At 31.2% G+C, this 27,479-nt stretch overlaps 5 protein-coding genes and 2 long non-coding RNA genes across 14 annotated transcripts; 3 read left to right on the top strand and 4 right to left on the bottom strand.

The window, feature by feature from the left end:
• Window positions 1-837: 837 nt before the first annotated feature.
• LOC125051175 (lipoyltransferase 1, mitochondrial) lies at window positions 838-4,410 on the bottom strand. Of its 2 annotated transcripts, none has more exons than XM_047651358.1 (4): window positions 3,736-4,410; window positions 3,403-3,510; window positions 2,041-2,254; window positions 838-1,361 (listed from the first exon to the last, which is right to left on the bottom strand). In XM_047651358.1, the coding sequence occupies exons 1-4, from the start codon at window positions 4,267-4,269 to the stop codon at window positions 970-972; spliced, it is 1,248 nt and encodes a 415-aa protein (XP_047507314.1). In that variant the 5' UTR covers window positions 4,270-4,410; the 3' UTR covers window positions 838-969. The 2 variants fall into 2 exon arrangements, with proteins under 2 accessions (XP_047507314.1, XP_047507323.1); XM_047651367.1 differs by having other exon boundaries at window positions 2,041-2,242; window positions 3,736-4,050.
• Window positions 4,411-5,632: 1,222 nt separating this feature from the next.
• On the top strand, window positions 5,633-6,401 carry LOC125051185 (cytochrome b-c1 complex subunit 7-like). Its single transcript, XM_047651382.1, has 3 exons — window positions 5,633-5,804; window positions 5,875-5,922; window positions 6,074-6,401. Exons 1-3 carry the CDS (start codon window positions 5,771-5,773, stop codon window positions 6,319-6,321), a joined length of 330 nt encoding a protein of 109 aa, XP_047507338.1. The 5' UTR covers window positions 5,633-5,770; the 3' UTR covers window positions 6,322-6,401.
• Window positions 6,402-7,752: 1,351 nt separating this feature from the next.
• On the bottom strand, window positions 7,753-11,155 carry LOC125051161 (sorting nexin-17). Of its 2 annotated transcripts, XM_047651339.1 has the most exons (8): window positions 10,986-11,153; window positions 10,636-10,825; window positions 10,214-10,568; window positions 9,890-10,052; window positions 9,503-9,724; window positions 9,186-9,329; window positions 8,815-8,961; window positions 7,753-8,500 (listed from the first exon to the last, which is right to left on the bottom strand). In XM_047651339.1, exons 1-8 carry the CDS (start codon window positions 11,043-11,045, stop codon window positions 8,354-8,356), a joined length of 1,428 nt encoding a protein of 475 aa, XP_047507295.1. In that variant the 5' UTR covers window positions 11,046-11,153; the 3' UTR covers window positions 7,753-8,353. The 2 variants fall into 2 exon arrangements, with proteins under 2 accessions (XP_047507295.1, XP_047507301.1); XM_047651345.1 differs by lacking the exon at window positions 9,186-9,329 and having other exon boundaries at window positions 10,986-11,155.
• Window positions 11,156-12,004: 849 nt separating this feature from the next.
• LOC125050250 (proteasomal ATPase-associated factor 1-like) lies at window positions 12,005-17,663 on the top strand. Its single transcript, XM_047649979.1, has 6 exons — window positions 12,005-12,220; window positions 12,289-12,605; window positions 12,709-12,925; window positions 13,348-13,480; window positions 16,497-16,661; window positions 17,309-17,663. The coding sequence occupies exons 1-6, from the start codon at window positions 12,168-12,170 to the stop codon at window positions 17,603-17,605; spliced, it is 1,182 nt and encodes a 393-aa protein (XP_047505935.1). The 5' UTR covers window positions 12,005-12,167; the 3' UTR covers window positions 17,606-17,663.
• Window positions 13,904-14,742, top strand: LOC125050261. Its single transcript, XR_007117118.1, has 2 exons — window positions 13,904-14,050; window positions 14,164-14,742. It is a non-coding gene; the product is annotated as an uncharacterized LOC125050261 (long non-coding RNA).
• LOC125050229 lies at window positions 17,550-26,932 on the bottom strand. Of its 6 annotated transcripts, none has more exons than XR_007117114.1 (14): window positions 26,738-26,922; window positions 26,378-26,549; window positions 26,045-26,183; window positions 23,949-24,046; window positions 23,740-23,862; window positions 23,568-23,673; window positions 21,567-21,633; window positions 21,434-21,498; window positions 20,518-21,367; window positions 20,375-20,408; window positions 20,195-20,301; window positions 19,247-19,783; window positions 18,315-18,687; window positions 17,550-17,721 (listed from the first exon to the last, which is right to left on the bottom strand). XR_007117114.1 is itself a non-coding variant. In XM_047649948.1 (10 exons), the coding sequence occupies exons 1-10, from the start codon at window positions 26,745-26,747 to the stop codon at window positions 19,780-19,782; spliced, it is 1,734 nt and encodes a 577-aa protein (XP_047505904.1). In that variant the 5' UTR covers window positions 26,748-26,931; the 3' UTR covers window positions 19,678-19,779. The 6 variants fall into 6 exon arrangements, 3 of the variants coding, with proteins under 3 accessions (XP_047505904.1, XP_047505913.1, XP_047505922.1); XR_007117115.1 differs by having other exon boundaries at window positions 21,437-21,498; XR_007117113.1 differs by having other exon boundaries at window positions 20,518-21,498; window positions 26,738-26,923.
• LOC125050256 lies at window positions 22,907-23,435 on the bottom strand. The gene is made up of 2 exons (XR_007117116.1): window positions 23,053-23,435; window positions 22,907-22,977 (listed from the first exon to the last, which is right to left on the bottom strand). It is a non-coding gene; the product is annotated as an uncharacterized LOC125050256 (long non-coding RNA).
• Window positions 26,933-27,479: the final 547 nt, after the last annotated feature.

Here is a 27,479-nt window from a genome sequence, read left to right as displayed (position 1 = left end):
ATCACTGTCGGTGTAATTTGTTACGCAACTTATGTAATAGTAACAAGGTATTGACTAGAAAATGAAAAAATTTACTTTATTGTCTTTATTAGCACAAAATAATTTGACAACGGTTAAAATCATATACACCATTAATAAATAATTAGATATTAAAAGCTAAATAATAATCTAACAAATTCATACAGAAAAGTATCGTCTAAAAAGTAAAAACTACATATGATATTACTATTTTCTATGTGGCTGTATATAACTTTGTAAAAAGAACTAAAAACAAATGATATGATGCATTCTTGAAGTGCTCAACACAAAAACTGCGAATCGCCTGTTGTGTATCTGTCACCGTAAAATTGTAAACACCGTTAGATTGTAATATATCTCGCGAGATTGTAAACTGTCGAAAGATTGTGAACCTCAACGAACTGCTTACAATTTAAGGTATTATTATTCGGTAGTTATATGAAATTGTTGGGAAGTAAAATTAATCTGTAATTGACCAAAGAAGTTTGAATGATAACTAAGTTAGTGTAGTACAATCTACCGAATAATAATACGTTAAATTGTAAGCAGTACTCTGAGGTTCACAATCTTTCGACAGTTTATAATCTCGCAAGATAGATTACAATCTAACGGTGTTTACAATTTTACGTTAACATATCGCCCAATAGTGACATTTTGTATTATTATTTAACATAACATATAAGTTAAAAATTCACTTGGATGAAATACAAGATATCACTGTAAGCAACAACACTATAAAATAACACTAACAGAATTTAACAACTAAGAAAGCAAATTAACTACAAGTAATTTGTAAATTATGCATAAGCAATATAAATACACAGAACAATTTATAAACGGAATTTTACATATCGTTAGGCCTTTGACCCAACTATCTTAATTTATGATATCTACAGCCGCTACATATTTACTGATAATACTTATACTATAGCACCTTTGTATAACACAGATTTACACAGTGTTGACGACTTGGTCGAAGCACTTAGCGACAAATTGTTCTTTGTCGTCCAACTTTCTGACGTCACCGCTCAAGTGACGTGTCAACATGGCGTTTTCGAGAGCCGCAAGTGCTTCAGAAGTGAACCGCTTGCCCTTCAGATGAGTTATCACAGAAGCCTCCCCGTGGAAGCCGGACTCTATTAAACCGGGCGGGATGTTCAGCGTGACGTCATTAATTAGGCCTTTCTCCACAGTCATGGAGATGATCAACTCTTGAGAGGCGGAATAGAGTTTGGACGAGAGAAGTTCCGGTGGCACGGGGAAGGAGCGGCTAACGGTGAACTCTGGTGTTCTGCCATAGCACCATTCCCATGTCGTCAATTCCTTTCTTAATTCTGCAATACCTGTCAATAGATAATTTAAATGAGTATAAAGTCACAAGTTGCTGTTGTTGTTGAAGTTACTCCACATTGTGATATTTATAAAAAAATCAAAAATCATTTATTCACTTAGGTAACACAATGTACACTTGTGATTCGTCATTAAAGAAATAAATATTAATGCTTCTAATTTTACATTTACTGCCAGTTCTCAAATCAAGGGCGTAGAACGGAAGAGAAGAACTGGCAATAAACTCTCCGCCACTCTTTTTAATCGCCATGTTTTTTTTTTTTACACAACGTTTGTAAGGAGCTGCAACCATTACACCATGTTCCATATGACATTTTAAGTAATTAATAATAATAACATAAATAAAAACAAAGACTTGTCCCCTATCAGCAGGAGGCATGGTGAAATAGGAGCACGCACTTACATTCTCGTGGGAACAACACGCAAACACATAGTCGAAATAATTAACATCACCGCATACACGAATTCAAGTACGACCTATATATCAAATCAATATATCAACAAACATCGCGATTTATTCGCATCCATTTCATCCCAGAAAAACTAGAATCAGATTCTGTCACAATCTAATGAAAACAGACTCAAATTGAAAAGCCGTCAAATTAAACGAGAAATTCAAATATGAAACTCAAGACGTGTTACGAGATTTGTATGAGAAAGATATATAAGTACCTGGATACCAATCTTCAGTGGGGTTAACGAATTGGAAACCCCTCTGTTGCGATATATGCCTCTCGCCGGCATCTTCGATATGAAGCGCCGGTGTGCGAAGGTACTCGTAGCCGATGGCCGTCTGTAGGCTTTCCACGGTTACCCTATTGTCCAGATCGGCCAGATTTACGACAGGAGACGGCGTTGACGGCGTCGCTGATGTCTGTATGCCATGCTATATAAAATTATGGGCCCTTAACTTGAGTGATTGGAGGGGATAGGTCAGGTTAGTTACCACACACATGTTAGTAGTCTATTCTAAGTCATCTTTTTAACAACAATTGTTAAAGTATATGTAAAGGGAAGTGTTTTATAAACAAGTGTTTGTTTGTTATAAATCTATACTAATATTATAAAGAGGAAAGATTTGATTTTTTGTTTGTTTGAAATGAATAGGCTCCGAAACTACTGGACCGATTTTAAAAATTATTTCACCGTTGGCAAGCTACACTAATCCCGAGTGACATAGGCTATGTTTTATTTAAAAAAAAAATACTGATGCTTACTAAAACTTGAATAATCTAACCCAAGGTGTAAAAAAATAAACAAAAAAACTTCCTTCAATCGCGTGCGCTGCGAAAACTATTAATGATAGAATAAAATGATGTACATATTTCAATTTTTCAGGACACATCACTGTCTGTCATGACATGTCTCTATCTTTTATTGTTACGTAAGCGTACTTTTATTCATTTTTTATTTTATTAATTTACCACCGCTAGAAAAGGCTCTTTATTTGTACCTAGGTATTGATCCTTATCAAAATAAATACCAACGTTTCACATAAGCTACAATTTAATGGCATAACCACCAAAAAAGCATGGTGGATTGGTGTTCTCCTGCCGTTTCTCTTGAATAGTTTACTACTATGTAATAACAAAAATCTTAGCCACAGCAACGCTTGGCCGAGTCTATTTCGTTCATAAAACAATATGAAACTTTTATATTATTGAAATTATTCAGTTTACTAATAAACTAATATTTCATGAGTCATGGTGCATGATGCGACCTCTAACATAAATGAATAATTTTAAATCCTTAAATAGTTTCAAAACCCTAATGAGCCCTTTATTTATGTAAATTGTAAACAGTTACTGAGCAAATTAAAAAACAAAAGACACTTCATTAATCTAATTAATACTAAAGGTCTATACCAGTATGCATTGTTAATGTGTTATTGCTAGTTTATGTGCATACCATTAAATTGTTGCATGAGGAAAGCACAATTTACTATTGATCATAGAGAAAAAAAGGAATACTGTCATAAACATAAAGCATATTTGTTATTGAAAATCTAGTCACAAGTAGATATTAAGAACTCACCTCTCGTTTAGCAAGTGCTTTGCTGAGATCTGCCTTGTTGGCGTTGACTAGAAGTGTGCAGTGATGGTACGCTGTTAAACGGCTTAGCTTAGCAGCGGTTCCCGATATCTAACATCTTAATTAAGAAAACTTACAGACATTACATGACAAATATAGGCTTTCATAGTAATTGTAACTTTATACAATTAACACTTATTATGCATGAAGGAATATTTTTGATCTGATTTCATTGAAAATTTATCTTTAATACTAATATTTTAATAGATGTAAAATACATTTCTATTATTATTTATACTAATTTTAAAAAGGCATTTTTATATTTAAAAAGGATACTTTGTATTTGTCCCTAACTATAATGTCTTGTCTCTCGTTGATAAGAGATTTTATTCCAAAGCTTCTATACAAGGCCCTCTTGATAATTTCTAAGTTATATTTTCTATCATATCTGTCTCTATGGGTAAAGAATGTTATGTTAAGGTTTCCTCGGTCATGATACACTGTGCCTCCACCACTATTACGTCGAGCGAGAGCAATTTCCTTATCACCTAAGAAAGGAACATTTGCCTCAAGCCAGGGGTTTTGGTGTCTTCCAATAACAACACAGGGCTCATTCCGCCACACCATCATAACATGGTGATTTGAAAAATCCATGTTACGGTACATCCAATCTTCCATTGCTAGATTTGTGTAGATGTCTGTTGATTGTGACATAAACACAGACTTTGTGATTTCCCTCTCCGGTGGTAATACCTGAGCCTCTTTTATTGGTTTGGCTGAACTTGTAGCCAGGCTTCTTGCACTTGTGCGTGCTTGTGCAACAACACACATGTTAGTAACAACAAACTTCCTCATCATTGATTGAGACATTTTCCAAGCAGATACTTTTCTATATGAATGAGTGATTGGCAGTTTTATGCACTTACAGAAGTACACACACTCTATTCTTGTATTTTAGATATTAATTACTAGAGTTCAAACACTAAAAATCAATGATTAGCACTTAGCAGGAAGGCAGGCATCTGTATCAGCTGATGAGAGGGAGATCAGATATTCATGTAGTGCAATTGTTTGATGCAGCCACTTCCAAGTTTGGTGCAGGGCGTTAATTCGAAAACGAATCCCCAAACAGTCTCGACAGTCACTTTGCATTCCTTCTCTTGAAGACAGGTTGAACAAAAAAATCACAACTCAAGTATATTTAAAAACGAAATTATAATCACAAAAAACAATGACTAAAAATGGAAAAACGAAAAAAAATATCGTAATAAAAGAGAATATCGCAAACGAATGAATTGTGCGACAGCGTAACAAAATATGAATTAATTACCTTCTGTCGCCTCATTTTATTCAGGCTGATAATGATAAGCGGGCCAAGGAACCGAGGGGTCGAGCGAGGGCATATTAAGTTCACATAAAGAGTAGCAAGTAAATACGCCTGATAAGAAACACGACTCCGCCACGAGCGCACTTATTTTATCTTGCGTTGTCGTATAGCTGAAAGTATCATTTGTCATTTAGTAATAGTATTTTTCATTTATATAGTATAGGTAATGTTCTACATCTACATTACCTATACTTTATTAACGAAGACTTTACATCACAATAAACAATAGTAAATACTTCACCTTCTCAAGTGACGTTTTCTATAATATTCTCTACAATAATATATTTAAAAGCGAGTTCTAAATTGCCTTAATACTTAAAATTAAAATTAAAATGTTTGACGCTAATTTGTAAAAAAAATATATTGATATTTGATAGTTATTTTAGTAAGGTATGTGCACGCTGTGTTACTACTTGCAAAACTACAAATTCGCTATTTTATAAAAGAAAAAGACACATGAATAATTTAAATAATACATATAATATGCTATTGAAATAAATAAGGGCTTGATTTTATTTTTGTTTTCTGATCGTCAAAGTATATTTTTATTATTAAATGGTACTAAGAGTTCCCCTCTTTGAAAACAAAGTATTACTTTTTATTTAATAAAGTAGTGAGAAATTTAAAAGGTAAACATTCTTGGGTTATCGTGAAAGTTTATACCATTTATTATCTTTGTGATTAGAATCTTTTTTTTTAGCACTTTTCCGCAAAAGTCAACCTTAATGGTCATACTATATTAAAAACGTCCAAAACAGACTGTATAAGTTCTTATATTCTCTATGGCAAAATATTCAGCTGTCAAAATATGACATATAGTATGTTTTTGACTTTGAAGTTTGACAACGGATTACATTTTCGACTTGAAATTTGCTAATTGCAATTTGCAGCAATTGATTTGTAAATTGTATGCTAGGCAGTGTATCAAAATTTACTGTGTTTAAAGAAATCGTTTCGGACCTATAAACTTAAAACAAACCAATTATGGCTCTGCGTACAACAAAGGTTTTATATAACAGTCAGTATTTCTTACATAAAATGTCACACAACTAATATTTAAGTGTTATATAATAATTTATCCCTTTCAGACAGCCTGAGGAAGTGGTGCTACAACCTCGCGGGATTTAATAAATATGGTTAGTATTTTTTTTTTTTAAAGGATTTTCTGGTGTATACTTATATGAAGCCTGCAATCCCTAATTATTTACATACTATATAATTTCCCCATTTTTTGCTGTAAAAGTAGATATTTATATCGAGATTATTAACATTTTTAATCATAAACAGGGTTACTAAGGGACGATTGCCTTCACGAAACTGAAGAAGTTACTGAGGCACTTCGCCGTTTACCTCAACATGTAGTTGATGAACGCAATTATCGTTTAGTTAGAGCTGTCCAATTGTCCGTTACTAAAACAATTTTACCAAAGGAGGAGTGGACAAAATTTGAAGAGGACAAACTCTATCTTACACCAATTGTTGACCAAGTCAAAAAGGAAAAGCAAGAACGTGAAAACTGGGAAAAAAATAATTAAAATCAAAGTGTTAGTGCATGATTTTTTGTAGGTTTTAAGTGAAAATGTTTTAAATCAATGAATAAAACTCTTATTTATTATTTTGTTGTTTAATTACTTTGCCAATAAGCTAATATACATCACATAACTTGATTAAACTTAAGAATGTAATAAGGAAAATTGATTTAGTGACCATTATTTATTCTTTTTAAATTTATGATTGATACTATTACTTCTAATTCATTACATAGGAATGTATAAATCTTAAGAATCTACTAGTATAGTCACTATTTCAACAAATATTTGAGAATCATGTCAGTTTAAAAATGAAATTCAATGGTATTTATTCTTATATATTTTAAATGTATGAATAAGAAAAACTACTTTAATTATAAAATTATGTTGTAGACAAATATAAGATTTGAAAACATAATAATAATATATTTGTTATCAAAAAGTCTGTACAAATATTAATATATTACAAGTATTACTATCAATACACACTGTATTAAATTCTAATTTTATAACATTTAGTTAAAAAATATTGTTTTTGAAATCGAGATAACTATGTAATATACTTCAATAACATAACTTACATATTTACTAAAAAAACTGAGCACATGACATAAAATACAGAAAAAAATTCAATTTGTACATTAAATAGAATTAAAACAGTCTCATAAACAAATATTGATGATTGAATGATTCTGAGTATTTCCAACATTTTATCCTGAATTCATATTTGAAATATTTTAAGGTGTCAATATAATGTAAGCCACAAACAGACAGTATAAACATATATGTATTATACAAAACACAAAATTATTGTTAATTTTACACTGAAGTATTTGAATGTGTTCATTAAAGAATTAGTTAGTGTAAAAAATGCTTAATAAATGAACTATGGTTATTGGGTATACATTACTTGACATGCAATCTTTAGTTTATTAAAAATAAAGAAATACCCAATAAACAAAAAAATGATTTGTTTTTTTAGCAGGGAAACAATTATTTCAATGCAAATACATTTTGAAGGAGTTGAGTACCTTTATACTTATATTAAAAAGCAGGCAATTATAAACGGACGCGATATTCGAGACGACTGTCGATCGATAAAACAAGATTTTGTGTAGCTGAACTATAGAAAAAATAATTTTGAACAAGTTTTTAATAAGGAGAAAAAGGCGATATTCGTGTATATATATATATACATACAATATATATATATATATACATACAATATATATATATATATAGTTAAATAATAATATATAAATAATGGCTCATGAAGTTAATAAATTCATGCTCGTTCTAAAAAGGGGTTCTTTGGCACTAACTTTTAAAGTAGCCTATAATATGGTAGAAGATTTTGTATAGTTGTTTCATTACATTAGACTTACTATATCTTGTATTATACATTCACATCTTAATTAACGTTTCAATAAAAAAAAATTAACATTCAGAGATTTCATTGACATTAAAATTGGGATTGTAATGATAAAATATTATGTAAATAATTTAGTGATATAATTATAAATTCGATATGTTATATGGCAAGGTAATGGCCGGAGAAAATGAATGGAGTAAAAATTTAAGGGGAAGCTAACTCATAGCCACATTTTTACATATAAATTGACATTTCCTCAAATAAAAACCCTACTACTGCCGTAAAAATTTCGAAATTGTTTGTTTTTGTAAGTTATATTTTCGACTTTGGCCGTAATATAGATTAACCTGTCTTTGGATACTGAGTATTCACCCCTTGCTGTTAACCAAATTTTTTTTGCTAACATGTGTCAAAACATTTTATACATTTTGTTTTGACATTTCTACTAGACGCGGTATAAATAATATTTAAATAAAAAAAAATAAGAAGTGATAGTAAATCATAAAGACATTGCTTTTAGTAATTTAAAGTTACTAAGGTTTCTATCCCATATTTTTTTAATAAGTAGGCCTTGTGTATCGTAATCCTCAATTTTCTTGTTTCTCCTCATCAATTAAAATGTTATAATGTTATGTTAACAGCAAGAGTTTAGTGTTAATAATAATATTACAATTCTTCATCACCTATAGCTTCAAAAGCATTATTTTCCACACAGTCCTTGCCAGTTTTGAACGCGACTGAGGCAAATTTCTCTGTTAACTTTTGAACTGAGAATATTTCACGAGAACTTCCCGAAGTGCAAGAGTCTCCATTCTAAAAAAGTTATAGCACTATTAATCATACAATATGACAGCAATTAATTTATTTTTAATCATAGTCCAAGCATCACATATGTTTGGATTATGATAAAAAATATATTATATATAATGACAATATAGCAATCACTAAATGCATAACACTTTTTATAGATTTTGATAATACATTAAACTTTAAAATAGGTTTTGATTTCAAAGACATAAATAGGGTATTATGTATCGCAGGTACATAATCTGAGCCCCTTTGGTGAAATCATCAGTTAAACAGGCTAACCATTTAGAAATATCATACAGCGTTTGTAAGTTACTTACTATAGAACTAAGTGTATCGCTAGATGATGAAGGTGTTATAAGTTGACTGGATCCATCTCGACGTAAGTAGGTGAGACTTGCCCGTTTACAGCGTGGGGATATAGGACCCTCACCGTTCTTTTGACGCATCAACTCATCGACTATTGACTGGTAAATTAATAAAAGGTGAGTTCTATGACAGACTTGTTACATAATTAATAACACACACAATTTAACTGACTTCTAGAATTTTGGGGATTTTTCCAAGTCCCGAAATAGCAGAACAATTGATATAATGTTGAAAATTTGAGTTCTTAATAATCAGATCAACTTATATGAATGCTATGCTTTTAATATTAAATAAACAATTTTTGTAAACAAAGCCAAATTACCTGTAAACATACACTGATAAAAATTGCATTTTCAGTCTTCAATGTTACCCAAATGAGATTATCCTTGCTTATAAGATATTCAAATGAAAGCTCAAAGTTTTTTGTTGGTTCTTCTAGTAAAGATCCATTATGTGAATGGTCCAGCTAAAATTTTAAAGTTTAAAAATCTAAAGTGTGACAAAAAGAACAATGTATAGGTATAGTATACTTTTAAGCAGTCGTACATACAAAATTTTTTGTTAAACAAAATGCAACATCAGGTTGCCTAGATTTTGCCAGGATAGTTAATATATTATATTTATTATAGTCAGACTCACCGAATGTAAAGTTGTGATACGCCAACAACGCATTCGTGTTACTTTATATCTCTGTTCATGGCTTGGATGTGTTACACTTGTGAGTGATAATTCCTTGCATGCTAAAGACACTCGTACATTTATTAAAGCACCACCCATGTCACCAATATTTACTGCTTCTGTTAAGCCCTCTCCAGCTGGTATTCGGCCATAATGCCTTAAACTTCTAGCCAACTCAATGTACTGTTTAAAATAAACAATTTAATATCTGTTTATTGAAACATACTAATTGCTATATCTATAAGACACATTTATTATGCAAAAAATTAAGTGATAAATATGTAACTGACATATTGATTAAACATTTGCATCGCAATGATTAAACTATATTTTATGCTATTTTTTTACCTCTCTCTTTTGTTTTTTTGATTCAAGTGATGAAAGCATGACTTTAGTCTCAGAATCAGCAGTTATCCACCCTAAATCAATGTCTTCTATAATTTGAAGATACAGCAAATCTATTGAAACCCTGTCTTGAACTAGGTCCATATCATAACAAGGATCCCAATAACTGAAAAGAATTGAAATATTGTAACTTGTCTTATAAAACATAAACGACATCAGATAAAAACAAAGTTTGTCAGTTAGAAATTTTGTGATTCCCTGATCTGCACTATTGTTGATAAAAAAAAGTATATATCTAATATTGCCTTGAAACCATTACATACTTACCTTTTTCTTAACACAATTTTATCTTCAGGTCTAACATATTTCTGGGAAATATATGGTGATTCAAAATCTTCCAATTTCTTAAAACTTGGCTGTCCATCTTTTGCACAACTCCAGTTAAATAGAAACAGTGAAAAGTATTTTGTCAAATCTTTTGGGAGATTCACATAATTACATGCAATATCTAAAACAGTACTTGATGTGTCAGTTGAAGATACTGATAGTGGTATTCTATATCCATTCATCAAAGAGATCTCTATATCAACAACGTGAACTTTGACATTATGTGATTCTTGTTGAGCAGTTAAAAGGAATGTCATTAATATTCCTGAATTAGCCAAAACTGGATTTTGTCCAACTGAAAACAAATAATAATTAAATTTTATTGAATTTAAAATTTTATAATTAAGGAATAAGATACTTACTCAGTTGGATATATTTCTCTAAAAGAATTCTGCGTTCTTCTAATTGTGAACTAGTAAGAAAAAACTTTTTTGGAGGAAACTGTGGCAATTTAAAGTAAGAGTATTGTGACTGTAATTGCTCGTGTAGACTAAGCATCTGCTTAAAGCGAGCTGTGCAGTGGTAAAATCCATCAATATGTATGTTGAAGCCCTTTAAGATAACAAAAACACAGCATTAAATTACTAAGCTGAAATACGTTGTTACTAATCGTAAATACCTTAAGGTCATAGATAATTCTTTAGAATATATTTTTACGTAAGGCATTATTGAAGAGAACTATATTAACATATTTATTAACTTCTGAGTTTACCGTGTAAGTAAGTCCATTGTCGTCTCGAAATTGTTGTAAGTCCGGAATAGAAAAATGCATTTTAAACAATTTTCAATACCATATCATTATTTTAACAAAGTAAGTTTAAAAAACTTTTAAAGCTGTAGGTTAAACACAAAAGACATTAAATATTTTTTAGAGAAAAGCACCAGACGTTAGGCAAAAGCAAAACAAAACTCGCCCACTTTGTGAATTGTGATTTGTTGTCAAATGTCAGCAGTCAGCGACCAGCGTAAACCATACACAATCATAATTTTTTCTGAGCTTTTGTCAAACGTCTTTGTCAATTTGGTACTTAATAGTTGAGTGATGAGTCTGTAGCCTGTTTTAGACATATCATATTATATACCACATGTAGATGCGGCTAAGGGTGACCGATGATGGGTAAAGTATTTTGTATTAATTTATTACACGAACATGGTAATTTTCTCGTTTTCTAGCAAAATAGCCTACGTAGATTACTCCGGTAGAAAGGGACAAAGAACAAACATATTAATAGTAATTACTATATAAGCGTGTAGTGTATAATATTATACATTACTTGTTGGTACATATTATGCAGAAAGAGTACCGTTGTGGGATTTCAGGGGCTTGAGACAAAACCACTTCTAGACAGACGTGACCCACTACCAATGTCAAACGATTTTTATGTAAATGATCACGTGACTAAGCTCAAGCTTAGTTGAGCTTAGTCGCACTGAATTCTAGAACTTCAATCAAACATGAACAGCATTACATTTTTTTCATATGAAGTACTGACATATTTGTACTCAAGACGTGATTGTGACTTAAGATACAAATTTGTATACGAGCCAAGTAGCCACTGCGCTTGTCGCGGTGCTTTTGTCTCAAGCGGCAAGCTTCTTGTCTGTAGCTACAGTACTGCTGTCAAGGCAATATCTTTTTAAAATAGTACTGAGTAGTATCTAATGTCAAATCTTGATATCCAACTAGAATTGAGAATGCCAGGCGGTATGGTCGAAAGACTATAGCCTGCGCCATGGGCGAAAAAAAAGAAGAATGAAATGAGAATGACAATAATAATTTTTGAAATATATTTTGCGTTATCTTTTTCATTACAAAATACAAAAAAAAGTTGTATACGTTTTCCCCTAAGTTTTAGTCCGTTGGTGTAAACTTGTTTACATCACATACCACAAAATGCCCCGCTTGCCGGTTATTAGTATTCAATGTGATTGGAACGATGCTCTAAGGTGACTTTTAATTTAAATAATGGTAAATAAATATAAATAACTAAGGCTTTACAGTTCTTTTTTTACAGATTACCACAAAGTAAAGTGTGGATATCAATTAAGTATCTGAACATTAACAGTGTTCATGATAAAATTACAACATCTCTCAACAAGCCAGATGTAAAAATCAAAATACATGTACCGGAAAACTTTCAATTGATTTCATATTCAAATCTTAGCCTTGTTTTAAAACATGTGGAATCTGATTTAAAAGTTGCATTTGTAGCTCCAACGAAAGTTCATGATTTGCACCAAAAAGCCATACTTTCTGTATGTGCTGCAGAGAATTCTCTGACTGTATCATCATGTGAGGGTGACCAGCTTTTAGTGTGGGATAGCAGAACTAGTAAGTTAATACTGATATTATGTATAATTAAATTCGGGCGACGGATTTCTAATTCGTTACCCTTCTATTTGTTTCTAGATTATTCAAACTTGTTATTTTTTAGGTGAAAAATTATTGGATTTGAAAGGCCATGGTGGTCCTATTTACAAATGTCGCTTTTTTCCATCTGGAGTTGTGTTAATATCTGCTGGAGCTGATGGATCATGTAAAATTTGGTCTGCACAGTCAGGAATCAACCCTGTTACTCTAAAAGGACATGTCATGTCTGTGGCAGATGTTTGTATAATTGATAAGGGAAGAAATGTTATTTCTGTCAGCAGGTAAATATTATTTTACTATTAATAAATTATCTTCTATTCTATTGTAAATATATAAGTTGTAGTATACATTATTAGTAGTAGTAAGGTAGAATTTTAATTTTATTAGTATCTTCCACCTCAGTGTCTCCATTTAAACAAGTTTGTAGTGTTAGCATTATGTGATTTATATGTTATAATGAGCTTTGAGGCAGACACATTTCTGGCCTGTTTCATTGATGATTATTTTATATTTTATTTTATTGACTGCTATATATCTGCTTCTCCCAGGGCCCATTGTGTATTGTCTGCTTAGGGGTCATCTATGCTTATAATTAATATTAGCCCCAGGAGGAAAAAAAGTATATTTATAATGCTAATTTTAAATAATGTCCTCTTAAGATTTTCATTTACTGATGTAATCATTAAACCAAAAATATTTTTAGAGATGGTACAGCAAAGTTATGGGATGTTGGTGAATCAAAATGTTTGGATGATGTAATTAAAGATAGAGGCCCCATTAATTGCTGTGCATTGACAATAACTCAGGATGAAGTAAATGTCAACAATGAAAGAGAGGTAAAAGTAATTGTAATTAAGTAGATTTAAGTTATTTTAGGTAATTGGTGATAATAGTCTAGCAACATTATAGCTTGCATTAATTCATGCACTTATGTATGTATTCTTGTTCCATCAGTTATAAAATTGGCTTCAAAAAGCTAGCGGGGTGCACATCCCTCAGGAATTTGAACTTTTATTTATTTTCTAACTAATTTATTAGCTGAGCACTAATATACCAACTGTGCCCTGTGGTTAACTCTAAGGGTGGGTTGTTTCAAACCATTTGCTATCGTAACTTACGTTCGTTAAAATTTGACAGACACGTATGAACTTTAACGTCTGTTAACTTGTTAGCGTTGCTTCATTGTCAAAAAATGAGTTCGTCATTGTTAATGGGGTTGCCTGTTTGCGTAACGCTATTTTGACGTAATATTTTATGGGATTTTTTTTTAGTAATAACAACATTGATAAAAACAATGTCATTTGAAACATTCTGTCAAGTTTGACATCGATGTTTATTGTTTTGTACGAAAGGATAATTAAAAAGTGTTTAATTTTAATATAAATAATGGAAACCTTTTCGCCAAAGTAAGTATAAAGCTATTATTATATTGCATGAATTGTATATGCGCAAAGTATATATATTATATTGAGAGATATAGTTAGAAGTGTATTTATTTACGTTACTCATTGACTTTCAGAGAACGTTCGGTAAATTTTGGAAAAGAAGAGGACAGATTTAGAAATTTAATAGTAAAACATAAACACATATTATTTCATAAAAAGACAGACAGTACTAACAATTTGCAAAAAAAGAGGGCATGGAGTGCGATTCATGCAGAATTTAATGCCCTTTCAGATAATAAATATGAAAAAGAAATTTTTGAGGTGCGTGTTCAACATCTAAATGAGAAGAGGAAGAACGATGAAATCATTTTTAAACTACAAGAAAAAAAATTACTTACTATTAATTATACTAAAGGGATGTAAGATTATATGAAACTGCCATTTCTAATGTAAAATGTATGAAAAGTGGTACTTATTTACCTTTACAATAAAAAATAAACTTACTATAACTTGTTTATGATCAGAATTGCTTGAAACTTAGTATAAATGCTCTTCAAAATAATTAAAGTTGTGTGTATCAATGTTATAAAATTAGTGTAAAAAATAATAAAAACTGTAAAAAAATAGATTTTTAAGATGAATTAATTCTTATGTGCATAGGCAGGCTTAACTATGTAATGTTATAATTCGGTAATAAAAAGGCATATTATTTTTGTCAAACATTTTATTTCTCCACCAAAAGCATGCAATAGCTATATATTATACAGTATATAATATGTTAATCCTTCACCATATTTCACATCCATACCATAATGCTTAGTTCACACGCGCGCGTTCAACTCTACATTCAACGTGCACATTCACATTCACGAGCGTGTAAACGGTACGCCCGAGCTCGTGAACGCGCCTGTGAACGTGAATGCCGCGAATCGGGCAAGTGTCGGTTTTTTGGCAAAGTTCAAAGGATGAATGTGCGGGCGCCCGATGACTGTTTACACGCGCGCAGGCAGTCAGTCTCTCCCGCGCTTTCGCGACGAGGATCTTCATTCAACGTTGCTAAGATATATTTATATATCTATATTTTTCTTTTTCTCCGTAGTTCATAATTTTGTTTCTTTTTCCAATAAAAATAAGTTAAGCCAAAGGATATGGCAGCAACAACACCGAGATCCTAGCTGCTCGCCATTCTGGCACTGACTGACACGACGGCGTGCGTGTGAACAGCTTGAATGTCCGCCGGCCCGGGACGGGCTGCATGCCGCGCAGCCCGCCAGGCAGCCCGCCGGGCTGCACGGCGCGCGTGTGACCGTAGCATAAAATAGTTATAATCTGAAAATAAGACAGCTTTAAAATTATAATTTGAGATTTGTTTTCTTTGAAGTTAAAAATAATCTAAATATTAACATACCTTGCAAAATAATAATAATTAAACTATGTATCCCACATATTAGAATAATAATAAAATTAAATTTAGAGAAAACTAGTTTTCTGTTTGTTGTCAATGAAGTTAACTTTGGTCTAAATTAATAAAATCTGTAGGCTGTAATTCAGTTAGTAAAGGCATATTATTTTTGTCAAATATTTTATTTCTTTACCAAAGGCATGCAATAAGCAATATAAACAGTATAGAATATGTTAGTCCTTCACCATACCACCCATACACCCATGCCATAAAAAAGTTATAATCTGAAATATAAGACATCTTTAATATTAAATTTGCAATTTATTTTTTGAAGTCAAAAATAATCATAATATTAACATACCTTGCAAAATAATTATTAATCAAACCATCTCTAATATTAAATTCAGAGGAAACAGAGTTTAGAAAGTAGGAACTACGAAGTTACAAACCAAAATTTGACGATTACCAATGGTTCGAGCACTGGTTAACGTAAGCGTAACTTTTTAACGAACGTAAGCTGTCATAGATGGTGAATCAACACTTTTTTTGTTTAACGTTCGTTAGCGCCATATTTAACGGTTACGTGTCCGTCAAAATTTGTTGATGCAACCCACCCTAAGAGCTGGTTCTTAAATGTGGCCCTGGTACTTGATCATTGTTTTGTTGTAGAGTTCAATCAATATTTATTATAAAAATAATCTGAATAAATAAAACAAAATTGTATGTAAGCATGTTTATGTACACAATGTTGTTCAAAAATCCATACTGATATTGAATAACATATTTATTCAGATAATGGATAGATATTAATTATTAATATCCTGTAAACACTGTGATGTTATATAGCCAGCCTCAATAAATTGACAACCTAACTAAAAAATATTAAAAAAAAAACAATTTGTAATATTAGTATGTAATACTTAATTTTCTATATTGTATGCAAGTCTCTATTCATAGAACATGGGCTGAGGTGTCTTGCCAATCTGTATAATATATTAAAGTTTAACCCATAACATTTAAATTAGCATACAATTTGAATTTTGAAAAATTATTTACTTATTTCAGATTGGAACAGCAAATAAGCAGTTAGTTATTGGTTGTGAATCAGGTGAAATTGTAAGTGCTCACATAGCAAAAAGAGAAGTAATATTTCATAAAAAGTTTGGATCACCATGCAACACCTGCATTATTATTGAACAAACCATAATTGTGGGATGTGCAGATGGAAAAGTAAGTCTGTTGTGGGTACTTAAAACTTTAATTGCAAAATATTAGTACAAGTTTTTTTTACTACAAATGAGATGTTAATTCTTTATGATCAATTAGTGGGAAAATATATATAATAGTATCAATCGCTTATACTGGGAATAAATAAGGCAAAAGAAACAACATTTAAAGCCTATATTCTAGGTTTTATAAAGTAAAATAATATAATGAGAAAATTAAAATATCTTACATATATTATGTCAAGTGACATAAATTAAACTTCGTCGATCAAACGGCAAAGTCAACATTACAAAAGAGTTTATATAAAATACAATATAGACAAGAGTTTGTATAGGAAAATATATTATGTTTTCCTTATTACATATATATATGACAGTTGGGGACATGGAGTTTTATATGCAAAGATTAGGTACACTTTACTACATATCTATAAGAGAATAGAAATAGCATTAGCTAAAGCCCTGCTTTTATATTTTGTGTGTTGTTGTAAATTGGAGTGGTAAGTGATTTTAAACGATAATTAAATTTTTGTGATTCACATAATACTCCTACTGACTTCAAATTAGAATCATAAAAAAGGTTAGGATTCAGCAAGGTTAAACTGAATGTATATAGAATAAATTTTTTAACACAAATATTTTTAATTTCAGATTATACATTTGAAAGTGGAAGATGGTGAAATAATAAAAGAAATACATGAATCAGCTAGCCCAATTCTTTCTATGGCTGTTCTCATGAATGGCCTGTATGTGGTTGGAAGACAGGATGGGAATTGTGCTGTGCTCTCAGTACAAGACGACTTTAACTCTGTGAGAGTGCAATTAACAGGCTCGGACTGTGATGGCATCAGAGATCTATCATTCAATGGTAAATGGATTTTTGTAGGGTGTCGTGATACTAAAGTCAGAAAATATGACTTTAATCAAATAAGTGTACATTTTAAGTAACAAGTGAAAGACATTGTGCAGATAATATTTTTATTATATTTGATGTATAAACTGCAATTCAATAAAAACCGCTAAAAACCCCTACATGTACATGATTTTAGTTGTACAGACTTGATCTGAAAAGGTAATATATTTAGGGGTATTTATTAAGAAATTGAAAATAAGTTAAATTGTATGCTTGAGTTCAACTAATTTTGATCAATATTAATCCCTATAGCCATATTTTCGCAAGTATCATATTTGTAAAGAAAAATATTTATTACTAGGATCAATGCATTATAATTAAAATTTCTGATGATTAAAGGTGACTTAAAAGAGCAACAATATATTTTATTTTATTATAAAAAACTAGCTAACCTGGCAAACGTCGTTTTGCCATGTATATCATTTATAATAAAAAATAGGGGTTGGTCGTAGAAAGGTGCAAATTAGGGGTTGTATGTTAAATGCTTAAAAATTTATCTAACAATTAAAAAAAAAATTAGGGGTGGACTACCCTTAACATTTAGGGGGATGCAAAATAGATGTTGGCCGTTTCTCATAGATACCGGATAAGCACAAAAAATTTCATCAAAATCGGTCAAGCCGTTTCGGAGGAGTATGGCAACGAAAACTGTGACACGAGAATTTTATATATTATATATAAAAAGGCTGGTCAATTATATTTAATCTTAAAAAGCACAGAACACTTATATTTCTTAAATCACACCTTAGCATTGTCCTCTTTAAAATGATTTTTGTAACTATTTATACCAATAGAGAGCCTTTTGTATAAATGATGCCATACTTTTCTATCTGAATCAACACTTTTCTTTAATTGTAACCACTCTTTCAAATAATTATCTTTATCTTTTTGTGTTTTTATACTATTTCCATCTGAAAGCAGAATTTATTACTGAAATTCAAGAGATATGAAATACCAGTGGTCAACATAGACTTATTTATACCATTTTCCCGTAATTTTGCAGTTACGATGTTTGTTACACAAATTATCCAATTTAACCATTTTTCCATATTTATAACAACATTATAAAGTCCTTTGCATATAATACGTACCTCGTGGTGTCGTATTGGTTTGTATTCTGGAAATATTATTTTAGTTTTACTTAAAAGACATTTTTACAATAAGAAGTAATTATTGATATTAAACGCCTGGCACTAATCAGACGAGAAATATATTTTAAATAGAAAGCCCAGTTACTATCAGTCTGGAACGCCCGCTCTACCGAGAAGAGCGCTGGTGTTTCTCTTTTAATTAATGAAAATTTATACCAAATGTGCTTTGATTTAAAAACCTTTGAAATCTTTTAAGTTAGGGAGCGTTCAAGTATTACGTAACGCAATTTTTGGATATTATGGACCCCCCTCCCCACCATGTAACGCGCCGTAACGTTTTTCTGTACCCAAGTACAGTAAAACATTTCGTAACCACCTAGTGACTCTTTATACCTAAATAAAAGTTACCATTATGTGGTGTAAAGGAAAGTCGAAAATAATATTAACAATATCGCGTAATTCACTCCCCGTCCCGCATAGTAACGTTTTACAAAAGGACCCCCCCTCCCCTTAAAATTTGTTACGTAATACTTGAACGCTCCCTTACATTACATTCTATATCTCCATAGTATTAAAAAGACATACTTGGATTTAACTTTATTTTCTCTGAATCTGTTTGTATTTGTTTTTCTTTGGTGAGGCATTTAGCTGATAAAACTTCTATTTCCGAAGCAATGTTAATACAAGACAAAACCTTGACTGTTAATTTTCGAGTGTTCTGTGATTTACTGATATCATTCATAAGTATTGCTTTACTGTCTCCGTTATCACCCTTTTCATGTGACCTTTTTATGTTTAAGCAAACAGAATCACTTCCTTGTGAAGTCTGATATGTATCTTCATCTTTCAATTCTATAGCCGTATATGTATTACATATATCTCGCAAAATAGTTTTTTGTAAATCATTACTGCCTTTGAAAATTTCTTCACTTAATTCAGAAAGCTCTGCCACAAATTGTTTTTCAACAGTTTGTTCCCTCTCTTTTAAAGTGATGGGAGAGGGAATTGATTTCTCATCTGCTTCATTAATGAAACCTAATGATATTACGGACTTGCTGACGGTGGCAGAAAGTTTAGTTGTTAAAGGAAAATAGTCTTCAGGCCATGTTTCGTCTACATTATCTAAATAAACATTATACAATTTAACAATGCAATATACATGTCACCGTAAAATTGTAAACACCGTTAGATTGTAATATATCTCGCGAGATTGTAAACTGTCGAAAGATTGTGAACCTCAACGAACTGCTTACAATTTAAGGTATTATTATTCGGTAGTTATATGAAATTGTTGGGAAGTAAAATTAATCTGTAATTGACCAAACAAGTTTGAATGGTAACTAAGTTAGTGTAGTACAATCTACCGAATAATAATACGTTAAATTGTAAGCAGTACGCTGAGGTTCACAATCTTTAGACAGTTTATAATCTCGCGAGATAGATTACAATCTAACGGTGTTTACAATTTTACGTTAACATACACATTCTTAATAAGTACATTTAAATTTTGATAATATATGTGTTTTGACTCACATAGAAGGTGTGTATTTGGAGGGGAAAAATTAATATGTTTAAAGTAGTTTCTTTGTGAGCTTGATGAAAGTTTTTTGTGCAAAAAGCTGGTCTCATTGTTATTGTTCCTATAAAACATAATAAATGCAATTTTAATTTATTTGTCTTTGTAATCTACAAAAAAGTTTATATACATCTTACCTGGAATCACCGTCTATTGACTGTTGTTCGTTTCCTGAAATTTAAATGATATTAATGAATTACTAAAGAATTTATTAAAATAAATTTTAAAACATGGTCAAGTAACAATCCTATCGACTCAATTTCACTATACATATAATTACCGATATTGGTATGAGAAAATTTTACTTTTTTAAAACTATCTTCGGGCCATTCATATGAGTCTTTTGGCTCTAATTCAATATTTTCCATACTGACATTTGTATCTGACCCATATTCGATAGGTAGTTTTGTTTCAGATACTGTGAGCTGATTCCAAGCGTCGTCCTCTTGTATTTGTTCAGTTTGATTGCTTTCGGGACTTTCCAATTGTATTTGTTCTCTAATAGTAACGCTTTCTTGGTTTTCACTATTGTTTCTTTCTTTTATGATATCATTATCTGCACCTTGAGTACTTGTATCTTTGGGTAGTACATCGTAGTAAGTTTGGTTGTCAAAATCATTTTGTTCGTCTGTATTTTTGGTTTCTTCTCTGTTTTCTAATTTGCTAGTATTGCTTTCTGGTGTTTCTGTTACATTAAAAACTATTTTGTCAGTATTATTAGAGATAAATTCATTCACAGAATCGGCTTGTTCTAAAATAATCATTTTAGGCGAATGGCTACCAGTCATGTCTATTGTATTTATTTCATTATTTATATTTATTTCCTCGTTATTGAAGCCTATGACTTCTGATACTGTGTTATCAAGAAGATTTTGAACAAAACCATTTATTTGATTGTCATATCCACATATAGTGTCAATTATATCCAATAAAATAACATCTATCATATTGGTTTTGTATTCATTTGTTTCGGTATCTATGTTGTTTATATTTATGTCATCATAAAAGCTAATTTTTTCTTCTTTGTTTAATGATGAACGTGATATATTGCTGTCAATTGAATTGAAGCTACATGTTTCCGATGGATATTTCTCATCTACGTACGATATGCTTTCAGTTTTGCAATTCTCCTGAAAATAACATGATTTAATACATGATATAAACATTGGTACTTTTACTTCAATACAAAGACTTACTACTACTATTGCATCAATCAGATCATCGATTATATCCCATACATGCCCCTCCTTTTCTTCTAAGTCTGAAAAATCAATTTAGTTCATTAATATTAATATTTTAAGTTGATTTCTTATTATTAATTTTAATTGCCTTCTAAGTCATCCATCATTAACTTAATATCCGAGTCGTCAAGAACACTCGCAATCCAAACAGTCACCTGGAAAATTAAAAAAAATCCTATTTTTTACGCAACTAATGCTTAGTGAGGGTATATAAACATGAACATGTTTTAATCAGCATCACGCGAGTGTTTAAATTGAACCGAATGACTGAAATTACTTATGAATTGAACATGCGATAGAACGTGAGTGAGTAAAAAAAATTTATTATGAATATGTAAACTCGTCCATCTTAATGCAAATTTTGCGCATGTATTTTTGCGTAAATTGCGTTATAAACGGCGGCAATGTAAGAAATTGTCAACTAAGTACGTATTCAACTTTTTAATTTAAATATTTTCGGCCTTACTAATAAAGATTTATGCACATCGTATAAGCCTGTTATAAGAAAAATGTTACTAATAATGTCTGAATTGACAAGGTTGGTGTATACTGCTGTTATAACAAGTGTCTGGTTTGTATGAAGACTTGTACAATGCTTATACAACGCAGAGGCCTAGTTTAACGGGTGTATAAGACAAAAATTGCGTAATTTCATCTGATTTCGCGTTTGACAGCATTTTTTGACTGTTTAGTTCAAGGAAAGATTTAAGTTAGTAGATATTTGTGTTTGTTGAAAATAGATTTTATAGATCAAATAGAAGATTTAGATAATATTGATATGCAGCTAATACATACGATTGAAGATTTGCCGCCTCCAAGGAAAGTCAAAGAACATACCAAACTCGGTGCAATCCGTTATTACTTTCGCATGGCGATTTCAAAACAAAATACCGCTTTTCAAAGAAGTGTTATGAAGATCTGTGACAGAGTGCGAGCTGATGTCGAAAAGAGTACTAGAGGTGGAGGGTTTTCGATTTAGGTGTCTTCTTCATGGCTTCTCAGTGTCATTAGAAAATGCCAAATTATATATAGTAGCACTGGCAATCCTCCACAATATTGCTATTGATATCAAAGAAGACCTGGATGTTACGTTTGATGACACTGAGAATGCTCCAGAAGAACCAAGGCCAACCTAGACGCCCCCAAGCAATCTGGCTAGACAAGCTGCTATAGCTGCTTTTATTGAAACATATTTTTAAGGCTGTTTATTTACATAGGTGTGGATAGTTAAGGACTTGAAATAAATAAAAAGTTATATTTCATTTAAAACGGGGGTTTTATTTTTTTTTATAAGTATATAATTATTTATTTAATTGCTGCTGTAACAATTTGAGCCTTAGAAGATGCTTCTGTCTAGCCCTTTCGTGAGCTTCGGCGAGTCGCTTCTGTTTGAGCTCATGTGTTTCAGCCATCTGCCTTTGTTTTGTGTCGTGCTCTTCCTGGAAACACTGGAACACTACCGTGTTGCGGAGTTTGGCACTTTCCACTATTTGAGATGCCTAAAAAATTATTTAAGTATGATCGTTGAGGGATTTTGAATGAAATAGTCCTTTCTCTATCACATTGATACTAACCTCTTCTAACTTTTGTACTGCAGAACGCGGCTTTTTATGTAAAATTCTAGTCCTCTTTGTCTGAGGTTTTGGAGTTTCTATTAGCTGCAAATAATAAAATGTTATTAGTATATTGAGTAAATGTGTATATAATTGCTTTGGTTGATAAAATAAATACAACTTACATTAGAATTATGAGTCGTATCAAAATTATTAAATCAAACGTCAATCAAACACGGCGGGTTGCCAGGGTAACAATAAATAAGGGTCGTTTTGTTATTCAACCAATACACATCGATTATTGGTCAAAGAGGAGTTTATGCCCTGTACAAGCTCTATTCACTGAATTACTATCACCTTGTCATAACGCATGTATAGTGATTTTTTATTAGTAAGACCGCTTATGTTTAAAGTGCGTTACTATAAGATACTTAGATTTGTTTTGACGTTAGTTATTGCGACACGTCGTACGTGATAAGATAAAGATTTTTAGATAAACAACATTTCATGAAAACAATTTCATTAACTTGTGGTACCTTTTCTGATATTTCGTCTCGTATTGTTTTATGAATGGTATTTCTTTTCCTTTTTCCAAGAAGCTGTTCAATGTCATTGTTTACGATTTCAGTAAGATTCCTCAAACTGAAAATATCAGTTAACACTTTATTTCTTACCCGTTTTGATGTTCATCGTTATTATAATTTTTACCTCGTATGTACTGGTATTCGTCCAGGTGGCAATAACTTCAATACAATTCTGTGTCCAAAAATAGCGCAGAATAATTTTGTTCTATCGATGTTTCCTTTCTTTATAGACTTGAATTTATTTGGTCTGAATAAAGATGAGAAAAACGAAAATTTCACCAACTATTAATTGTATAAATTTGCCATTAAAATTGATGCAACGCCAGAAATTACCTAGATCGTTTAACTTTGTGAGCTTTAAAGCAATAAATTGCATCATTAATATGGACCACTGCTCTTTCATCCATAACGTGTTGTCGCAACCTTTCTACCTAAAAATACAATAAATAAATGAGGTACAAAACCTCTTAAACGCAAATATTAGAACGTATTATAGTGTTTAATGGATAATAATTAATAACCAAATAAAAAATGAGGAAATATATAATTAATTTCGCATAAGCCTCTACCCGTATTCTTTGGTATGGGAACGTTCAAGTATTACGTCACGCAATTTTTGGAAATTATTGACACCCCCCCCCCAAATTCGTTACGTAATACTTGAACGCTCCCCATTCCATTATTAATCTATAAAACGTTTAAAAGTAATAAATTAGTTTTTATTTTTTATTTAGCCAATTTTTTTTTCCTGATTAATATTAAATGATTTAATATTCACTATTAATGTTGTTACGAATTACAATTACGCGAAAAAGTGCATTATATACAGTGGTGGTCATATAATTAGAATCACTTCTTATGAATAAAGAAAGTATAACAACAACGTAGATAGGTTGTAGGTTCGAAAAAATAAATGTTCGTAAAAAATATACACATTCAATAATTAATAATCATGCTATAATATTGCCACTCAAATAAACAGCTAATGAGTTTCGCTTTAGATTAGCATTTAAGGAAATGCATAAAATATAAAACATATCTTACTTTTAATTACAAAATGAGTCTTACACATACATGTACCTAGGAGTTTATTTTATGTTACTTGCCGCTTGAACGCCTAATAAGAAACATTTAAAAAAAGCATCCATAGCACGTTATTTTTTGTAATTGGAGAATAACATTTTTCTATTACTTTGGCGGCAATTTAATATCAATTTTATTTTATTCAAAATGGGCAAAAATTTAAGTTGTGCGTGGCAAATAATTGTTAATTTACATATAGATCATGAGTGGGCGTACAGAAGAATAGAGCATTTATATTGTTCTGTTAAGAAAGTTTTTAATGCAATTGATTATTATAAAACACGTGGAACTGTTAAAAATGTTCTTAGAAAGGCTCGGCCAAGAAAAACCTCTCTCAGAGAAGATACGCTAATCGTTTGTGAAGTGAAGATACGATAAAAAAGACCCAAGTAAAGGCTCCAACCAGATTAAAAATGAACTTTTTTCGCCTGATGACCCGAGAAATATCTCGTCAAGATACGCAGAAGATTAGTGGAAGCTAAATTATTTGGAAGTATCTCTCGATCCACTTCTTACCTAGTAACACCGAGAGAAGCGTTTATTATTCGCTAAAAAATATGTTAATTTTACTGTACGAGAATGGAAAAAAAATCATTTTCAGTTAAAACAAAAATAAATATGATAAATTCCGATTAAAAGCTATGTTAGACGCCCTGTAAACAATGATTTTAATTATAAATACACAAGGAGTATATAATCAAGCACGGTGGCGGTAACATTCAAGTTTGGAGTGTTTCTCCGGATGTGGAGGTGGACCCGTTCGGAAGATTGAAGGTATAATGAATTAATGGCGATACAAAAATATCTTAGAGCACACAATGATACCCTCGGACTCGTACGATCATTTACCTGTAACCTGGATCTTTCAGCATGACAATGACTCTAAATACACGGCCAATAGCGTCAAATGTTTCCTTAGCGAACAGCATATATCCGTTTTAGACTGGCCAGCAAATAGTCCGGATTTAAACCCGATAGAATATTTCTGGTATATTGTTAAAAAGAAAGTCTCAAACAAACGTACAAACGTTTGAACACCAGTCAAAACGAACTACATATATGTACCATTTGTAGAAGCATGGAATTCAATCATCCTAGTAAAATGTATGAAATTGATGGAATCAATGCCACGTCGTTGCAGTGCTTATTGAAAATAAAGGATACGCCACTAAAAAATATTTATAACTATTGATAGGTGTGGATAGTAGCTATTTCGTATGTAACAATTCTAATTACTAATACCTACTTGTACATGCGAATTAGACAGTCGGATAAAAAATATATTAAATTTCTAATCATTCCAATAAAATTTAATTGATTAGGAAAATAAAAAGATTAATATATACCATGAAGTTAGGGAGAGTCTTCCCTCTATTTCTCCAGGTATCAAGACATTGACGCTTAGTCGGAACAGCTAGCTCTGCTATTCTCATTGGACATCTGCTATACTTCTTTGTATTTGTACCTCGTTTACGTTTGCCATGCCTATAGTAAGAGGAAGTTAATTTTAAACTATGTGGCTCTCTCTAACATTTCCTATTTCATAAAAACAAAAAAGCTCCATAAAAATAAAAACAGAAACGGCTATTTGATTGGCGTAATTTTGATTCTTTTTTAATTTTAAAAATGTCTATAATAATTAAATCAATTATATATAGGTTATATCGTATATAACATACTTCATCTTCTTTACAGAGCCGTTTATATTGATATTAACTGGTGTAAACTGTTGTTGATTTTTACTACAGTTGGGTTTCTCCTCCCGTAGCTTTGCGCCGCGAAGGACTTCGCTATTCACGCCTGTGTTGGCCCAAAATTCGGTAAAGTCTAGGGAATTTGTTTCAAAATATTCTGAAATTACAATTTAAAAGTTATTGGACCATGTTGTTTATAAAGCTTTATACTAAGGATAAATTATTTATCACGCATTGGAAAGCGACAATGGACATACATATTACTGTCCATACTATGTTTTATATAATTTATTGCTACGCATAATTCTTGTTCTTTGGAGAAAATATACTCTATTTTTTACATACCAGAACCCATTTTATTTTTATCAATTGTATAAGAGACGTGATAATACAATTTACAGAAAATTTAAGGTCTTTGTTTTGTAATACAAATCTCGTAGGCTCAGAAATCCAAACACGTCGAATCGATAACCCCGTCCTTCTGTTAAAAACCACTTACATACCGAAACTACTGAAAGTAGCACTTAATTTTATTTACATAAGTAGTTTAAATAAGAATATAACTTCAAGATTGCATCTGGAAGCTTCTTCAGAAAGTAGAAATAATGTACTGATTTAATGTAACGCGTACGTAGTGGCAGTTGGCGGGAGATTTCAAAAATATACGAGACGACAGTTAAAAATAAAGCTTAATTATATTGATCAACTCGTAAATTTTTCGTAGTTTTAACAGCGTTTTGTTAAAAAGTTTGAGTTAAATTTTTAAGAACGTACAAACGGAATTTTTAATGTAATGATTTTTTTTAGGATTCAGATGATCTGAGTTAATTAACTTCTAACATATTATCTAACATATGGATAACATAAAATACTAGCTGACCCGCCAAACGTTGTTTTGCCATGTACCTATATTATTTCTAGGAATTTTATCTAAATTCTAAACTATGTACAATAATAAAAAATAGGAGTTATCTTAGAGGGGTGAAAATCAGACGTTGTATGTACCTTTGTATGCTGTATCATATAAAAATAAAAACAAAAAAAATTGTCTAAAAAATAAAATATTAAGGGTGGACAACCCTTATCT

This window comes from Pieris napi, chromosome 1 (genome assembly GCF_905475465.1).
Source record: "Pieris napi chromosome 1, ilPieNapi1.2, whole genome shotgun sequence".
NCBI lineage: Eukaryota > Metazoa > Arthropoda > Insecta > Lepidoptera > Pieridae > Pieris > Pieris napi.
The sequence above is the reverse complement of the archived record's forward strand: the minus strand, read 5'-3'. Positions and strand labels throughout refer to the sequence as shown.

Coding starts and splice junctions, on each gene's coding strand:
- LOC125050250 (XM_047649979.1), top strand. CDS start 12,168: ATGCCCCGCTTGCCGGTTATTAGTATTCAATGTGATTGGAACGATGCT. Junction 12,606..12,708: donor AGTGTGGGATAGCAGAACTA/GTAAGTTAATAC, acceptor GTTATTTTTTAG/GTGAAAAATTATTGGATTTG. Junction 12,926..13,347: donor AATGTTATTTCTGTCAGCAG/GTAAATATTATT, acceptor AAATATTTTTAG/AGATGGTACAGCAAAGTTAT.
- LOC125050229 (XM_047649948.1), bottom strand. Junction 26,184..26,377: donor GGCTCTGTAAAGAAGATGAA/GTATGTTATATA, acceptor CTCTTACTATAG/GCATGGCAAACGTAAACGAG. Junction 21,499..21,566: donor AATGATGGATGACTTAGAAG/GCAATTAAAATT, acceptor TTGATTTTTCAG/ACTTAGAAGAAAAGGAGGGG.
- LOC125051175 (XM_047651358.1), bottom strand. CDS start 4,269: ATGTCTCAATCAATGATGAGGAAGTTTGTTGTTACTAACATGTGTGTT. Junction 2,255..3,402: donor AAGCACTTGCTAAACGAGAG/GTGAGTTCTTAA, acceptor AATTTTATATAG/CATGGCATACAGACATCAGC. Junction 1,362..2,040: donor CACTGAAGATTGGTATCCAG/GTACTTATATAT, acceptor ATCTATTGACAG/GTATTGCAGAATTAAGAAAG.
- LOC125051161 (XM_047651339.1), bottom strand. CDS start 11,045: ATGCATTTTTCTATTCCGGACTTACAACAATTTCGAGACGACAATGGA. Junction 9,330..9,502: donor GTATCACAACTTTACATTCG/GTGAGTCTGACT, acceptor TTAAAATTTTAG/CTGGACCATTCACATAATGG. Junction 8,501..8,814: donor GCGATACACTTAGTTCTATA/GTAAGTAACTTA, acceptor TAACTTTTTTAG/AATGGAGACTCTTGCACTTC.
- LOC125051185 (XM_047651382.1), top strand. CDS start 5,771: ATGGCTCTGCGTACAACAAAGGTTTTATATAACA. Junction 5,805..5,874: donor AACAAAGGTTTTATATAACA/GTCAGTATTTCT, acceptor TATCCCTTTCAG/ACAGCCTGAGGAAGTGGTGC. Junction 5,923..6,073: donor CGCGGGATTTAATAAATATG/GTTAGTATTTTT, acceptor AATCATAAACAG/GGTTACTAAGGGACGATTGC.